This window comes from Petaurus breviceps, unplaced genomic scaffold, assembly GCF_028583685.1.
Source record: "Petaurus breviceps papuanus isolate PSGF00001 unplaced genomic scaffold, PetGlider_PUasm1.0 523, whole genome shotgun sequence".
Classification (NCBI taxonomy): domain Eukaryota; kingdom Metazoa; phylum Chordata; class Mammalia; order Diprotodontia; family Petauridae; genus Petaurus; species Petaurus breviceps.
In genome coordinates, this window is record NW_027186356.1 from 134577 (window position 1) to 153248 (window position 18672).

The following is an 18672-nucleotide window of genomic DNA, read 5'->3' on the forward strand; positions in this document are numbered from 1 at the left end:
GGTCCCAACCACAGTGAAATTGTGCATGCAATTACCTACAATGCATACAGAAAAACCCATTTGGGGGGTATATATTATGGTAATGATATTATAATAAGGCTCCCTATGTCATAAGTTTATCTAAAGGACAGCTTTTGCTATTACTGCACAGGTACTTAGGGAAAGTCCCTTCTATTGTTTTGGGGTCCACATCCTGCTTGGGTGTCCTGCTGCTTTCTGATTGGTTGAGTATTATGGTCCTGTCTGAGACTAGATGGATGTGGTTGTGGTTGAATGCATGGATACACCTGCTGTTTATGTGCAAAATATGAGGAATGGGTCTGGGGGCAATGGCGAGCTAGAGGCAATGACTGGGATCCCATCACATGGACACACCTGCTCTCCTGTGAAAAATATGAGCTCAGGGACACTCCTGTTGTTCTATTGAACAGTGAGGCAAATATGAAGAAGTTAGGATATTGGTGGGGCAAGGGGGAGTGGCTAGGTAGGGACAGTGGGCCTGCTGTTCAGTGGGGCCAGGCATATCATAAAAAAGTGAGAATATTGGGGCTGGGGCAGCTTTATTAGGATCCCATCAATTTCATCTGAAAAAGGGGGAAAAAATCACAGACTTCTTGTAAAGCCAAATTCAAAGAAGTCAGCAGACATTCTTCTACTAAGCTGCAGAATCAAAAGCAACTGAACCCTGGAATCAGGTGTTTTAACATTGGTCTTCTCCCTTGTAAGCTATGGGTGACCATGCGGGATCATAGAACCTCTTGTGAGTTTCCTCAGCTGTAATATGGAGATAATGCCTGCCTCTCTGGGTTGCTATGAGACTCAAATAAAATGATGTATGTAAATTATCACTTTGATAGCCTCAAAACATTTTGTAAATGTCAGTTATCATCATTAGTAAATCATTCTATTTATCCCTAGGACTCATCTGACAAATTCATTTCTACAGCTGGACTGAGTTAATTGAATTGATAAATGAGTAACTGCAAATTTAACTAGTGCACTCTCTAGCAGACCACCAGACTGGACACGACCATGCTTCACATCCCATCCAGCAGCCATTTTGTCATCTGCCATGCCATCCTGACCCACTTTCTAAACCTAGGCTCAGTAATGAATACTACCACACTACCACTGAGCCAGAAAAAGGTATGTTGACTCACTGCCCTATGAATCAACTCACCTCCCCTGTTAACCACCCCAACCCTTTCGGGTATTCCTTTGCCATATCCACTATTCCCATAAAGGTATTATCGCCCTCTATACAAGCTTCTTGAAGGCAAAAAAAATTTGTATTTCAAAGCCTGGCACATAGTAAACACTGAATAAATTAGTTTCTTTTTTTATTTTGTTTTATTGACATGTTTTGTCAATATAAACATTACCAGATTATCCCCAGGAGACCTCTCTTATAACAAGGTAAAACAATTAAGCAAAACAAACATTTTTACCTCATGTGAAAGTATATACAACATTCCATACCTGTAGCCCCTCCAATCTCTCTATTTTGTAAACTTAAAAAAAAATTAATGGAGATCTATTTTCTTTCTCTCCCATCCTCCATTCCATTGAGAGAGAGAGAGAGAGAGAGAGAGAGAAAGAGAGAGAGAGAGAGAGAGAGAGAGAGAGAGAGAGAGAGAGAGAAAGGTGAAGCCAAAATGGCAGAGAGTAGGTAAAGAGTATAGTGATTTCTTCACCCCAAATTCCTCCAAACAGATCTAGAAAACATATCAGAGTCAATCATGATGTGGAAATACAAGAAAAATGAGTCATTTTTCCTGCCCAGGTTTGCCTAAGGAGGAAGACTAAGAGTTCTGTGAACACTGGGCATTTGTTTGGCCAGGAGCTCACCAGCACTCTGGTGCCCAAGGAGAGTCTGTGCACCAGGGGAAAAGGAAATCCTAGACCCCCTATAGGAGTACCAAAACTGGAACAAGTGCCATCTGGTAGCTTTGTCATCTGCTATCCTATTCCAGGTCACAGATCCAGGGTGAATTGAGGAGGGAATCTACTCCCAGGGATGGCTTTCTGGCAGAATAAGCTGTCATAGCTCCTAGGATGTATACTGAGAAGAACAAGTTCAGAAGCAGACAGCATTGGGAGCAGAACAGGGTCTCAGTTCCAGTTCCTAGGTTTCTAGCCCAGTCTGAAGTTTGCAGAGGAATAACCAGATCATAAGTGTCAGATACTCTGAAACAGCAGAGGTTACCAGCCAGCTGAGAGTGGCTGAGTCCAGAAGCATTCTTCTGTTGGTCAAATCCAAACCCAGGTCAGGAACTTGCAAAGCTCCTAATAGGGAGTAATGATCAGACTTTACCCTGGAGCAGACCACTTTGGTAACACTGAAAGCTTGCAGGCCCCCAATACAAGCTGCTACTGAGACCCTGGAATAACACAACACTTAATATGCCAAGGAAGTAGAAGCAAGTCCAACCTAGCCATTCCTCCCAGGAGAGCATGAAGTCCAACCCTAAAGTCTGAAGTCAAGTAGGCTGAACAAATGAGTGAAAACAAACAAACAAACAAACAAAAAAGAATCCTACCATAAAATGCTATTGTGGTGATAGTGATGTTCAATACACAAACTTAGAAGAGAATGACTGCAAAATATCTATCAAGCCTCAAAGGAAAACACAGCTTGGGCACAAATTCAACTATAGCTCCTGGAAGAGGTGAGGTAAAAGCTTTAAAAAGAGTTTTTAAATTTTTTTTTAAATGAAATGAAAGTTTTAAAGGAATGAATTAGAAAAGAAATAACAACTATAGAAGAAAGCATTGGAAAGAGAATTAACAGTTTTACACAAAAGGTACAAAACTTATTTTAGTAACACACTCCTTGAAAATTAGAATGTACCGAATAGAAGTCAATGACTCCATGACACAACAAGAAATATCAAAATAAAGTTAAAACACTGAACAAATAGGAAAAAATGTAAGTTCTCATACCAAAACAAAAAAGCAAAACCATGACTTGTAAAATAGATCAAAGGAAAAAAACTTAAGAATTATTGTATTACCTGAATTCCATGACCAAAAAAGGAGCCTAGACATCATAGTTCAAGAAATCTTAAAAGAAAACTGCTTAGGTCTCTTAGAAGTAAAGGGTGAAATGAAAGTAGAAAGAGTCTACCAGTCACCTGAAAAAACAAAACTCAAAACAAAAATCCCCAGAAACGTTATAATCAAAATACAGAGCTTCCATGTCAAATAAAAAATACTACAGGCAGACAGAAATAAATAAGTACCAAGGAGCCAGTCAGAATCACACAGGGTTTAGCAGCCACAACTGTAAATGGAAATGGAAAGTTTGGAATATAATATTCCACTAGGTTTATAACCAAGAATAACAACCAGCAAAACTGAGTGTAATGCTAACAGATAAGAAAAAACAATTATCTTTAATGAAATAGATTTCTAAGCATTTTTGATGAAAAAAAATCAGAGCAGTAGAAGCAGGAACTCCACTGGGCTCTGGCTTCCACCTTCCCCAATCCATGTAAAAGGGGACTCTAAACAAACTTTGGAGCTGCAGAACCCACAAAATGACACAGAGAAGCTTACCTCCCGCTGAGGACAGCCCCATGCTGAGGCTTTAGCCCCGGGGCAGGCCTGACCAGCTGCCAGCTGGAGTGACCCCAGATCAGCAGCAGCTGTGGCCGTTTCCAGATTTATCAACACATAGATGCGAAGGACAAAGTGAGAGGTCAGTGCAATCTGGACTTTGGGACCCAGTAAATGGGAGTGTGTGGCTTTTGCCCCCGGGGCGAGAAGCCCCTGAGATGCTGGCACAGCCAGCCAGCTCCACATGGCAGCTTCAGCTCCTGGCCTGCAGAGTGTAGGGGGACCAAGCACGAGTCTGTGGGGTGAAATCACTCTTGCTTTAACTTTCTTGGATCTGGATTGCAGTCTAGGGTGAAGGTCCTGGGGTGTGTGTCCAGCTTGCCAGAGCATGTGGAGACCTCAGAGAGGGCACCCATCTAATACATCCGGCAGCTGAGAAAACCCCAGCGTTTGGGACAAAAGCTCCCCTGTCTGGTGGCAGAGTCCTACTGTGAGCAAAAAGCCCAGAGGTCAAGTGACTGAGGGGTGACATGACCAGGCAAAGGAAACAAAGCAGACAGAAGATTCCAACATTAGACTCCTATTTTGGGGACAAAAAGGAGCAAAGCATGGAACAGGAGGAAGACAGTGAAGTCAGAACTCCTGCACCAAAAGCTTCTAAGGTTACAGGAACTGGTTACAGGCCATAGAGGACCTTAAGAAGCAGATAAGAGAAGTGGAGGAAAAATTGGGAAGAGAAATGAGAACAATGCAAGAAAATTACAAAATGAGAGTCAACAGCCTGACTGAGGAAAATAACACCTTAAAAAATAAGACTAACTCAAATGGCAAAAGAGTCTCAAAAAGACAATGAGGAGAAGAATGCCTTAAAAAGCCGAATTTTCCAGATGGAAAAAGAATCTCAAAAGCTCAATGAGGAGAATCATTGCTTCAGAATTAGATTGGAGCAAATGGAAACTAATGACTTTATGAGAAATCAAGATGCTATTAAACAGATCCAAACAAATGAAGAATAGAAGGCAATGTGAAATATCTCATGGGAAAAACCACTGACCTGGAAAATAGATCCAGGAGAGATAATTTAAAAATTATTGGACTACCTGAAAGCCATGATCAAAGTAAGAACCTAGAAATCATGCTCCAGGAAGTTCTCAAAGAAAACTGCCCTGATGTTTTAGAACCAGAGGGCGAAATAGAGGTTGAAAGAATCCACCAATCACCTCCTGAAAAAGATCCCAAAAAGAAAACTCTTAGGAATATTATAGCCAGGTTCCAGAATTCCCAGATTAAGGAGAGACTATTACAAGCATCCAGGAAGAAACAATTTGAATATCGTGGAAACACAATCAGGATAACCCAGGATCTGACAGCTTCTACACTGAGGGATTGAAAGGCTTGGAATAGGATATTCCGGAGGTCAAAGGAGCTGGGATTAAAACCAAGAGTCACCTTAGTTTTAATATACCCAGCCTTTAATATACTTGGTTTTAAAAATACCCAGCAAAACTGAGTATCATGTTTCAGGGGAAAATATGATCATTCAGTGGAATAGAGGACTTTCAAGCATTCTTGCTGAAAAAACCAGAGTTGAATAGAAAATTTGACATTCAGATACAAGAAGCAAGAGAACCATGAGAAGGTAAACAGGGAAAAGAAATCATAAGGAACTTATCAAAGTTGAACCGTTAACATTTATACATGGAAAAACAATAATTGTAACTGATGAATCTTTTCTCAGTAGTTGAAGGGAATAGAAATATATATGTGTCTATATATGAGGGTAAATGGGCATATGAATATATATGTGAATGTGTGTATATATGTTTACAGGTATACATAGAGGGCACAGGACCAATTTAACAGGAAGGGATGATACTTAAAAGGTGAAATTAAGAGGTGAGAGGAATATAATGAGAGGAGATAGGGAGAGACAGAATGGGGTAAACTATCTCATATAGAAGAGGCAAGGGAAAATAGTTACAATGGAGGGGAAGAATAGGAAGGCAAAAGGGAATGGGGCAACCTTATTCCCATTGAATTTGGCTTGAGGAGGGAATGAAATACACACTAAATAGGGTATCTCACTCTCCAGGAGAGTAGGCAGGGAAGGGGATAAGAGGGGGGATGATGGAAGGGAGGGCAGGCTGAGGGGGAGGGAAGTTGGGAGCACCCACTTTTGAAAAGGGACAGTATCAAAGCAGAGAAAAAAATTGAAAATAAATAAATGAATAAATAAAAAGAAAAAACCAGAGCTATGTAGAAATTTTGAAATGTAAGCACAGGAATTAAGAGAAACATTAAAAAGTAAATTAATTAAATTAATTAATTAAATTAAGTAAATGAACAACCACAGAGGTGAAGTGAAGCGTATAGAGAAGAAAAAAATGAAGATATGGAGGGAAATAAAGAATGAACTATTAAAACATGAATGTGAAAGGCATAAATTCACCCATAAAATGAACGAAGTTAGAAGCATAGATTTGAAAGCAAAATCCAACATCTTGTTTATAAGAAACACACTTGAACATATTAAATGTTTTATTCATTCATTCTTCCTGTCATTTGTGTGCTCAAGCAAATATTAATGCTTTAATATTTAAAAATTCAATTCAATAAATATTAGGTACCTATTCTGTAATAAGTACTATTAGGTACTGAAGAAAAAAATTTTCAGAACCAAACAATCCCTGATTTCGAGTAGCTATACATGCTACTGTGAGAATACATGTTCCCATATAAGTATAGCAGATTACCATTAGGGGTAGAAAAATCTATTTCTCAGTATCTCTGTTTGGTGACCTGGGCTTATGGAATGAAACATAAAATTGAAAATGATGTTAGGGTCTTAAGGCCCTGTCCCAGGTCTATTTAGGCAAGCATATGTTCTCAGTGACATGTATGCAGGATGCAATTACTAGTTAGGGATCATGAGGGGGAAGGAAGGGACATTTCCTTCCTTCTTCCTCCATTAGAAATCTAAGGGATCGATGCATTTAAAAAGTAGGAAAGAGAGACACCTTCTGAGGAGGAATGCTTTCTTTTTCTGCTGCATTTTCCCTGTTTTCTCTTGATACGGTCTAGACTTGGAACTCGATTCTACATGCACGCACACATGAGCACGCGCACGCATGCACACACACACACATACACACACCCCTCTCCATTTATTCCTCTCCCATGTCCTGTTGATGAGAAATTTCTGGAGAAGATTGGGGTGGATATTGTATTTAGTCTATTTTTTAAAATTTAATCTATGCCCAATAAATTTGTTGGAAGTAAAATTGATTGATTGATTTCATCATGGTACTAAGCATGTGCTAAGGATCATTCTAGTGAAGAAAATAGCTATTCTGACTCCACATTACTTAATGGAGTAACCTCACCCATTTAAAATAAGTGATAAAATGCCCAACTGATCAATCTCAAAAATAAGCTTTAAACTATGATTGATAAAAAGTCCTTGAAAAGAGAATAATGTTGTACAGGAAGCCTGTACAGTTAGTTCAAGGAAAGTTGGTCATACTTCAGGGGTTGCATGAGAAATGCTCCAGTCCAATCCTACTACACAATGACCCTAGGAGGTAAGTGTTATCTCCATTTGACAGATGAGAAAACTGAGGCTAATAGGTTATGTGACTTATGCATAATCACACAGTGTGTCAACGTCTCAGGCTGGATTTGAACTCGTCTTCTTTACTCCATGTTAATTTGGAACCAGAATCAGTTGAATAGTTGAGTAAGCATGATCTTCTAGTAAAAATCCTAAGGAGGAATTTCTGGGAGTTGTGGGTTCAAGGGAAGTAGAGACCTTGGTTTATGCCTTAGTCAAGGTCTCCTCTTCTCATTATCCCTTTGGACACAGGAGGACCTAGCAAACTTTGAAGAGTTAATACAATTTTGAACTTTCTATCTTCCCATCAGTGTTCTAGAAGCATCCCCAGAACAGCTAACAGTGTCTACATTGAGAGCCAAGAGCAATCTGAATATAGATCCCAGCAAAGAAACTATATACTCTGTCTAAGGGAAACTTCATGAATGCCTCAGGAAAGAAGAAAGTGATGGGGATGGGATCTGAACCCCTAAAAGGAAAACACTATGTCTTTGAAAGCAACCCAGTCCCTGAATTTTCCTGTATGTTTCAATAGCCCAGATCACTGGTGCCTCAGCCCAAGACATATGACCCACCCCAGCCTACCTTGATTACTTAATTAGCTTACATGTCACTCCTAGATCCCATCTTCCCACAGTCCTTCTGTATAAAAATAGCAATCTCATCCCCATCAAATGTTCAGATTCTTAAAATATGGTCCTCATATTGGCATCACAAATACCACAAATTCATTAGGAGTCTGGTCTGCTTCTATTGATGTTACAAACTCACTACTTGGATTGAAAGAAGGCTTGAGTGGTCAAAGCTTTTTGAGGCAGACCCCTGCCCTCTATCCTTGCATTTCAGGATTCCCAGCACCCCTAGACCAATTGAAAGGACTTCCAGCAGCTAGAGCTATGAGTTAACCATTTGCCACATGTGCTCTCAACTTGAAACTGCTTTCTTCTGGACTCTGTCTATATTTATGGGACAATGTAAGGCACAAAGAGTTGAATACAACTAAAAGGACTGAGAAACAACAAAAACAATGATCCCCAAAGATGATAGGGTTCAGAAGGAACATAAATATCATCTCCCCATGTTAACATATAAGCAATTGATACTTGTTTAGTCCCTTATGATAGTTAATTCATGTTTACTTTATGTTTCTTTTAATACTACTTTTGTGATCCTGAATATGTTGAATTCTTCCTTTTTGTAGTATTTGTAGTATTTCTTGTAGTAATTTTCCTTTGACCTGTAAGCTCTGAATTTTCACTGTATTGTTCTTGAGATTTTTCATTTGGGACAGTACATTCATTTAGTCAATCACAAAGTCTCTCTTCTCAAATGGAGATTAAGATTAGTTTCCAGTCATAAACAAAGTATATTCATTTGATCAATCACAGAGCACAAAAAAGTCAAGTTTCTCACCCCTGGATCACAACTGAATTACAATTATCATCAGTTAAGGCCAACCACCTTCTCAAAAGGGGCAGTGGAGAGTGCAAAGGCCATCTACCCCTGAGCTACAGCAAGGTTAAGATATCATCACAGAATTTAATACCCAAAGAGAGGTCTTTTCTTCATCTTGACTCAAGGCAAGTTCTCAGCAATCTCTGTTCCTGGGAAGATAAAGCTTAACAAAGCCACAATATACATTGCCAGTGTCCTCATCAATTCACTCTCTGCCTGCGAACAGTCTCAGGACCCCAGAAAATATCAGCAAGACCCTCTTCCAGGATTTCTGTAAACATACAACAAGAAATTCCTTCTTCAGGGCTTTTGAACCAACAGCAAGGTTCCAGAACCTCTGCAACAACAGCACTGTCCTTCACCAGTGGATGAATCTGGCAAAACAACATCAAAATGGACAGACAAAATACCAGCATCACAGCCATGTCTCCTCAGTCCTTGGCAACTCCCAGTGGCAGCTCTCAAAAGTCCTGGGTATTCTTCCTGTCTTTCTACAGGAGATTGTGATAATTGATGATTTTCAGGTTCTTCTGCCACACCTTTCTCTGGACAGAATCCTGATGGAAATTCAGAAAAAGTCACAGCGAATCATTTGTCCAGGCTGGTATAGGGAGACAGATAGGAAGGTCTGGGGACTGTTTATGGATTCCCAAAAGGAACACATTGTACACAGAGCACTCCAGGTTTAAGGAGAGATTGTGTTCCAGGGTTAGAGAATGTGTCAGACCAATATCTCAAATCCTTATCTCAAGTGCAGGGGTGGGATCCAGGTCCTACAAAACCTTTTTTATAAGATAACTAGAAAGAATAAACTGTGATGTATTAAAACTTGTAGAGACAGTTTCTGTTGAATTAATCATTTTATTAATTATTGCTAGCAGATAATGAATAAAAGGATTGGTTAAAACTAGCTGTGTGGGGAGCAGCTAGGTGGTGCAGTGAATAGAGCACCAGCCCTGAAGTCAGAAGGACCTGAGTTCAAATCCGGCATCAGACACTTGAAACATTTACTAGCTGTGTGACCTTGGGCAAGTCACTTAACACCAATTGCCTTACCCTCCCCCATCCAAAAACAAAAAAGAAAAGAAAAAGGATTGGTTATTTGGCCATCTGTCTTGAACAAAGATGATCGTGGTGACTTCTTGACACTTAAATGCCCTTGGAAAAGCGGGTGTTCCCAACAGGTAGCAACTTGACTTTGATCACTCTTGCTCTTTGATCACCCCCAGCCTCAGGCAATCTGGATAAAGGATCTACCCTTTACCTGGGCCAGGCTGAGTGGAACACCATGGGTGGTGCAGTTCTTTTTGATTGTACTGTGTTATGGAAATGCTTGTTTTGCTCTGTGAATTAGAAGTAAAATAAAATAAAACAAAACACAGAAAGACAGAAAGGAGTAGCCAGGGCTTCAAGATTTAGTCTCAGGTCCATATAAGGAAGCACACATTCTTACTGCCTTGTGCTTGTGCTCCAAGTTACCATTGTCAGCAGTGGGGTGGGGTGGGGTGGGGAAGGAGAGGGGGAAGAGTTGTGCTCTCTCCTTCCTCCCTTTCACCCTGTTGCTAGCTGCTAGGAGCCCAAGGAAGAGGAAGCATGTACAAAGGGAGAGGAGTCCAAAAGAGAGAGTGGAGTGGTTCCCACAGTTCTTTTATAGATCACAGCAAGGTAAGGCTCTCTGACAAAGGTCCATTCATCCTGACCTTCAATCATCTTTGATGAACACTGCAGTCACTGAGGACCCATCAGGAGTTTTCTTTTATTATCTCAGCAAGGCCTGTTATTCCTCAGCAAAGAATCAGAGCACATGTCTAGCTCCAAGGGAGGTCCAGCAAATCAGGGGTTTCCTCTGATCATCCGTGCTACATTAATTAAGAGAATGAACTCGATGTTTGCCTGTAGAATAGCTTCTTGTTGAGAAGGAAGCATGGTGTAGTGCACAGAAAACTAGCTTCAAGATCATGAGGATCTGTGTTCATGTCCTCCCCTGACTGTGTAACCCTGGGCAAGTCACTTAACACTTAAGAGGCCAGAGCAACATCATAAGACTATATAAACTGAGGGATAATTGTCATTCTACATTAATAGAGGGAGGTTCCTCACCTAATTTCCTCTACCTAGTGAAATTTTTGGTTAGTCCCAATGGCCTACTGTTGATGTTATTACATGCTAATTAATTAAATGCTTTTGTTATGAGGGGAAGAACCATTAATCAAGGTGTATATGAAAGGTATTATGCTAAATCCTCGGGATACAAAGATGGGGGGAAAAGTCTCTGTCCTCCGTGAGCTTTCAGTCTATTGGGGGGTTATGACAAGTACAAAGTAGTATACAAGCTACTTGAGAATAGTAGCTGTTTGTTTTAGCCTTTCTACCGTGGAAACCTTGAACATGAATTCATATAGACATAGTGGAAGATAGAAGGGCTTGTCGTGTTATGGTTCATGGGGTCATGAAGAGTCAGACATGACTGAACAACAACACCCACCAGAATCCAGCAGTGCCTTGCACATAGCAGATGCCTAATAAATATTTGTTTAATTGAATTAAATGATATGAGGTAGAGCTTGATGGAAGCTGAGCAAAGATATATATGTAAAGGCACCTCTCTCCCTCAACACCCTTTACTCTGGTTTTCCATTTCCTTTCTTTGTGCCCATCTTGAATTGGCCATAGGCATGGGCAGTGTGAGGCTATGTAGCCTTAGGGAATAACTGAACTGCGCCATCTAGGGTGGTCACACTAAATGTCGCACTCTAGGGCTTGGGACTTTTGAATTAGAACCTGGACTCAGGTGAGCTCCCTCCAGCTCTCTCTTCTCTAACTAGCAGCAACATTGGACATTGGCAGAAGAATCAGAGAAGATGTTGATGTGATAGACAGTAGTGATCTGAATAGAGATTCTTTGGGGAGGAGGAATTGGCAGCCTCTGAGAGAAGATTGCTCTTCACCTCAGAAATCTCTGGTCCCCATCTTGTTGAAGATTTGATTATGGGAGAAATATCCCCTCTGAGTTCATGTGTTGGGTAACTGCTGCCAGATATATACTTATCACAATGCAGAAATTATAGGGGTAAAAACCTAGATTTCCTTATTATTTTCAAGCATAGGGTCAGTCTTCATAGAAAACCTGAACAAACATTAGGATTCTAACAAGGTTTTGAGGTCTCTGGAGTTTTCAGAGAGGACTAGTAGCTCTGGTAGGAGGGCTTACCAGCTCTTTTCAGGGCTGCTTATCCACCTGTGGTGCCTACCTAATTCACCTAACTCTCACTTCCAAGAAGTTGTAGCATGCCAGTGGCCACACCCCAGTAAACCATCTTGGCATATGGGCTAAACCAGATCGAGGGTAACCAATGGGCTTCAAACCTATTGGTTAGTTAGGAGGATGTCTGCCCTAAGTATGTGAAGACTTCCTGTGGTAGAATGGGCAGATGGGGGGCGGCTAGGTGGCGCAGTAAGTAAAGCGCCAGCCCTGGAGTCAGGAGGACCCGAGTTCGGTTCCGGCCTCAGACACTTAACACCCACACAAAAAGACTAGCTGTGTAACCTTGGGCAAGTTACTTAACCCCAATTTCCCTCCAAAAAGAAAAAAAAAAAGAATGGGCAGATGAGAATAGTTGTTCCAATGGCCATGAATGTGGCTGAAGCAGGAGCTGTGGAGTGCTTAGAGCTTGGTTAGAAATCAAAGATGCCACCATTGTCCACTGAATCGCTATTTATCTTGACTTTGGTCTTGCCATTGGGCTGGAAGACTAGGAAAGAGAGTGAGGCTGAAGACTTTGTGCAACTCTGCCATACTTATAATCCAAGTCAAGATATCACCGCATGATGTCATTGTTCCTCATTGAAAAAAAGACAAGTGACAACAAAGTTTTTTATAGGCAAAATTATATCAGAGTAACAGAGAAAGAATACATTTACATATTGCAACCTGGTACATTCCTCTTAGGCCACAAAAGTTAGAGGGAAAAAAAAGAAAAAAGTTAGAGAAAAGAAAAATACATAATCTCATACTTCTTTCAACATCATACAAGTTGAATAGGGGCTGCTAAGTGGCCCAGTGAATAGAGCACCAGTCCTGGAGTTAGGAGGACCTAAGTCCAATTCCGGCCTCAAACACTTGACACACTTACTAGCCTTGTGACTTTGGGCAAGTCACTTAACCCCAATTGCCCACCAAAAAAAAAAGTAAAACAAACAACTAAACAAAAACAAACAAAAAATAAAAGCTGAATAAACTTAGTTTAAAAGAGTCATAGTCTCATAAGTCCCCTAAGGAAGCAAACTTCATCAGTTTGTAAAGTAAATTAGATTACATATTAAACCTTAGAGGATTCACAAAATAGGCTGATTGAGGAGAAGGATTTACACTAAGGAGTTAGGGGCAGTTGAAATTTTTCTTCTGGCTTCTTATTTAAGGAATGTTTAAGGCTCTAAGTAGATTTTTACATTCCATGGGGCAGATTTTGGTCAGGTGAGGTTAATATTACACAAAAAGTACAGAGGGAATAAAAAGGAAATTTGAAAATTCCATAACAATACGGTAGAGAGGCTTCCCTTGGTCATCCAGAACCTATGTAACTGTGTGACGAGCTATGTGGATGAAGAACAAAATAGACAAATGTTTCTTTGTACATTGAGATTTTGAAAGCTGGGATTACAAAAAGCATCTAGATATACCTTGCTATATATACAAAAAATTGGGTGGAGAAAGTTTAGATTTTAGACCTCAAGAAGAACTGGCCATTGGTTACTCAGGATTTCTACTTCATTTTTCACTTTGTATTTCATACAGTAAAATGTTCTTTAATCTATATGAGTGACAAGTCCTTCTGGGTTCCACAAAGAAAGAAAATAGATTAGAATCTCAAGTGGGATTAGGGCTAAGTAAACTTGAGAAATTATGAATTACTGTTGGGAATCTTAATACTTTAAGCTAAATTTCAACTGAAGGGATAGCTAGGTGACACAATGGATAGAGTTCTAGGCCTGGAGTCAAGAAGACTCTTCTTCCTGAATTCAAATCTGGTCTCAGACACTTACTAGCTGTGTGACCCTGGACAAGTCATTTAACCCCAACTGCCTCTAAAAAAAAGCCAAAAAACACCAGAAACAAAGCAACAAATTTCTCCAGGGAGGGGTAACTAGGAGCTGTGGAACTAGAAAAGTCTAATCTGTGAATGTGTATACCAGCTGTCTAAGGAAGACTTGGAGGAATTCCAGTAGGTGCTTGCATAAAGAAAAGGAATTGGAGCAGCTTGAACTCAATGTGCCATCTGGTGACTTAAGCAGAAATTGCACTGAGTTGGCCACCCCTCCAGGAAGCACCTGAAGAAGAGCCTCCATCTCTTGGGACATTCTCTCTGGTTGTCCCTTATACCTTTCCCTCCTTCGCAGTGATTATTGACCTCTCTGGCTTGCGTTAAGTCCCAGCTAAAATCCTACCTTCTACAGGAAGACTTCCCTAATTGCTCTTAATGACACTACCTTCCCTTTGTTAATTATTTCCTATTTATCCGGAATGTAACTTGTGTTGTATACATTTGTTTGCATGTTATCTCCGTTTGACTGTGAGCGCTTTGAGGGTAGGGACTGTCTTTTACCTCTTTTTGTATTCCCAGTCCTTAGCACAGTGACTGGCAGATAGCAGGTGCTTAATAAATGTTTATTGGGGCAGCTAGGGGGCACAGTGAGTAGAGTCCTGGCCCTGGAGTCAGGAGGACCTGAGTTCAGGTCCGACCTCAGACACTTAGCACAATTACTGGCTGTGTGACTTTGGGCAAGTCACTTAACCCCAATTGCCTTCCAAAAAGCAAAAAAAAAAAGTTTATTGACAGATTGATTGACTGTGGGCAAAGAGACTTTTCCTGCCCTTTGCTACCTGCCTTTCTTCTTCTTAATCATAATGCAAAGCACATGCTGCTGTGTAAAAAGAGCTTCTTTTGACATTTTTTTTGTGTTCTGAACTTGTAATTTCATCTTTGCAAGGAACTCCCTTCTCTAATGCGGGTCAAGTCAAGTCAACTGGCATTTATTTATTAAACACCTACTCTGTGCCAGCCACTGTGTGCTGAGGACACAAAGAAAAGAAAAATTATTTCCTGCTCTCAAGGAACTCACAGGTCTAATGGAAAAACAACATACAAATGACTATGTATAAATGAGATCAGTGCAAGGTAAATTGGAGATAATCAACAGAGGGAAGTCATTAGATGAGATTGAACATGATTGGGAAAGATTTCATACAGAAGGTGCAATTTTCACTGAGACTTGAAGTAAGCCAGGGAATCCAAGAAGCCCATGTGAGGAGGGAGAGAATTCCAGGCATAGAAAAATTCAGCGAAAATGCATGGAAAACAATGATGGAATGTTGTGAATGAAGAACAGAACCAAGGCCAGTGTCACTAAACCTCAGAGTATGTGGAAAGGAATAAGGTACAAGAAGAACAGAAAGATAAGAAGGGGGCAGACAATGAAGCCTATTGTAAAAGCATTAATAGAGGATTTTACATTTGATTCTGGAAGTGACAGGGAGCCACCAGGGTTAATTGACTAGAGGGGAGCATGGTTATACTTGGGCTTTAGAAAGATGACTTTGGCATCTGAGTGGAGGGTGGACTGGAGTGGGAAAAGATGAGGCAGGGAGACCAACTAGCTAGCTATGGTAATAGGTCACCTGTGAGGTGATAAGGACCTGCACCAGAGTGGGGTCAGAGGAGAGAAGGGATCTTATAGATGTTAGGAAGGTAGAAACAGACAAGACTTGGCAATAGATTGGATGAGGGGGAGGGGCTGTAAGAGAAACTGAGGGGTCAAGGTGGATGCTTAGGTTGTAAATCTATGTGACTGGAAGAAGGGCGGTACTCTCTATAGTAATCAGGAAGTGTAGAACAGAGGAGGGTTTGGGAGGCAAGGAAAGGGGAGAAAAGATAATGAGTTAAATTTTGGACATGTTTAGTATAAGATGTTCAGGGCACTTCCAGTTCTAGATTCCAACAGGGAGTTGGAGATCAGTGTTGTTGTTCAAGCCTGTCCTATTGTGATCCCATTTGGCCTTTTCTTGGCAGAGAGAGTGGAATGGTTTGCCATTTCCTTCTCCAACTCCTTTTTGCATATGAGGAAATTGAGGCAAACAGGGTTAAATAACTTGCCCAGGGTCACACAGTTAGAGTAACTGTCTGAACTGTCAAAGTGCTTGGGGGGGGGGGCACTGAGAAGGTGAATGTATCAGATCACACATCCACTAGTATGTGTCTGAGGCGAGACTTGAACCCAGGCCTTTCTCGTGCCAAAGTTGGTCCTTTATTCCCTATGTATCTCTGTTTTTCTCATAAGATGTAAGGACATTGGAGGACAGATCAATTTCACTGGGGTGGGGGAGGATGTGTGGAGAGAAGGGAATTGGGGAAGGCTTTCTAGAGGGAGGTGATTCTTGAGTATGGACAGGTAGGGCATTATCAATGAGCCTAGGAGTGATTTGCCCTACCTGGGCTTCACTCGCCTCATGTGTGAAATGAAAGGTCTATTCCTCCTCTCAAGTCCCGGGATCTCCTTAAGAACTGAGGGCAGCAGCCCTGGTCCAGTCCAGGAGCCCGGAAGGATGACGCGCAGTGAGGTTTCCATGGTAACGAGCGCGTGCTTGGCACACCTAGGCAGCTTCTAGGAAACTTCTGCTAAGTGGTTTGAAGCGAGGCTTCAGTCCTCCACGACCCTAGATGGCTCCAGGCGGAAGTTGGAGGTTGGCTCCTCCTTCCTCGGTCCCCTTGCCTCTATGGTTCCGCCGCTCTCCCAAAATTCTCCGGGCGGCAGGTCTATTTCTCTAGTCCGCTGAGGAGGATCCCTCGCAGCAGCAGCGGTCAACGGAAGAGCCACCTGCACGTCCAGTTCCGCTGCAGCCCGAGCCCCGTCGCCACCATGGCGCCCCCCACAGGTACCACCCTTGCGCTCCGGGCCACGGACCGGCCTCACGCTCCCCTCTCGGCCCAGGGCTGCTTTCCGCGCGGCTCGCGCCACGCATCCCCTCGTGCGGGACAGGATGAGGGCGGCCTCGGGGCCGGCGCTGGGAGCCGGGTCCTGGAATACAGCTTCTCAGACCAGCCCCCCACCCCCACCCCAGAGACCCCAGCCAGAGCTCCCTTGTAGTCCTGGGTGCAGGGAGTCCCGGCCCTGGAATATAGCCACCCAGACGACCCCCTTCTACTTCAAGGACCTCCAGCCAGGGTCCCCTTGTAGTCCTGGGTGTGGTACAGTGACTGGGAGCAGGGGTCCTTTAATACTGGAGCTTCTTGCATTTCCCACCACTACCAACCCTCCCTTCTACCCCAGGAATCATTAGCTAGGGCACCTTTGTAGTTGGGAGCCATGGAGCCTGAGTCATGTGATACTGGGGCTGCTTAGTCCCCCAGATCCCTCCCTTTTACCCCAGGGGCCATTAGCCAGGGTGCTAGTCCTGGGTGCAGGGACTGGGAACCATGAACCAGAATCTTGTAGTACTGGGGCTGCTTTCAATCCCAAATCCCTTCTGTTCCAGGGACCAGCAGCCAGGCAGGACCTCCTTGTAATCCTGGGTGCAGGGACTGAAAACTGGAGAGCCTGGGTTGTTTAACTCCAGAGAGGTGTAGTAGACCAGAGCTTTAGGCTTATACACAGAAGGTCTGGATTCTGCCACTTACTACCTGTGGGACTTCTCTGGTCCCATTTCCTCATCTATAAAGTGGGAGGAGAGGCAATGTGGTCTAATGCCAAGAACTTTGGATTTGGAGTCAAGAGGTCCTAGATTCAAACTTTCATTCACCACCTTTGTGATCTTGCTTGCTACTTAACCTCTCTAGGCCTAACTTTCCTTATCTGTAGAAAGGTGTATGCCCAAATAGCCTCTTGAAATCCCTTCAAGTCTTAAAACTATGTTATGGATATGCCTGGATGGTCTTGAGATAATTTCCAGTTCCAAAGTTGGGGTGTTGTGATTCTACCAGATCTTCTCATTTTTACCCCTGCTACTTCTCCAAAGATCTTGGATTTAGAATGGGAAGAGACTTTATAGGTCATCCAGAACAATCCTTTAATTTTATAGATGAGGGGACAGGTTAAGTTGTGCAAGTTGGTCAGTCAGTCAACAAATATAGTAAACACTCAGAAAGTGCCAGACACTGTGCTAAGCACTTTAGAAAGGCAAAAATACAATCCTCTCCTTCCAGGAGCTCACCTTCTTTCTAATAGGTAGACAATATGCAAATAACTGTATGTATAAGATTATATCTATCTACCTATCTTATTATTTATCTGATGTAAATGAAAAGTAATCTCTAAGGGAAGGTGCCAGAAGTCTGGAGGGCAGGGAGTAGTTGAGAAAGAAGTGTTAGAATCTGTATTTGAACTCAAGTCTTCTGGCTACAGGTTCAGAACTTTGGACCACTTGGTCTTCTCAGGGAGCCTGAGGTTCTGCACCCCATTTGTCTTGTGTTGGGTCCTCTCAGAAGGTACTATGCCTTCTTATCCTGAGTATTAGGCGTAGGTTTGTACTCTGGAAACAGAAACCTTATCCTCACCTCAGCATAGGAAGATATTAAATGTGCCACCAGACTTCCGTCTCATACTGTAACGTCTAGGCAAAGAGCCTAGAGTTTCTCTTCCCACTAGCTGCTCTCTCCTTCTATTTCAGATGCTAGGTCCTTTCAGGAAAAGCTGAGGTTGCACATTCTCTATTCTGTATTTGAGAGACCCTAGGCACCTGGGTCCTCTCAGGGGAAACTGGAGCTTTTTCTCCAACCAGATTTCCCTCTTTCAAATGTAGGTGCTATCTGGCCACCCCAGTAAAGCCTAGGGCTGCTTATTTCACTAGATCCACACTTCCTACTCTAGATACTAGACTTGGACTCATGAGCTAGTTGCTTGGTTGCCTAGGCTCTCATGTGAGCTCTTCTATCCTGCCCCAGTGTTTGAGTGCAAAAGTTGGGGCTTCTCATTCTGCTAGATAGCCTCCTTCTATGCTTGAGTGCTGAACTTGGACTCAGGGACCAGAGGCTGGGTACAACGAATAAAAGATGAGA

The 18672-nt window shown here is 42.2% G+C and overlaps 2 protein-coding genes across 3 annotated transcripts in view; one reads left to right on the plus strand and one right to left on the minus strand.

Annotated features, from left to right (window-relative positions):
- SGTA (small glutamine rich tetratricopeptide repeat co-chaperone alpha) overlaps positions 1–18672 on the minus strand; it is a 110154-nt gene that overhangs the window by 49065 nt on the left and 42417 nt on the right. The gene's annotated exons all lie outside the window — the stretch shown is intronic.
- THOP1 (thimet oligopeptidase 1) overlaps positions 16379–18672 on the plus strand; it is a 46839-nt gene continuing 44545 nt past the window's right edge. The window contains 2 exon segments of the mRNA XM_069101972.1: positions 16379–16425; positions 16428–16553. Of these exon segments, the coding sequence (XP_068958073.1) occupies positions 16395–16425; positions 16428–16553 (157 nt within the window). The 5' untranslated portion in view covers positions 16379–16394.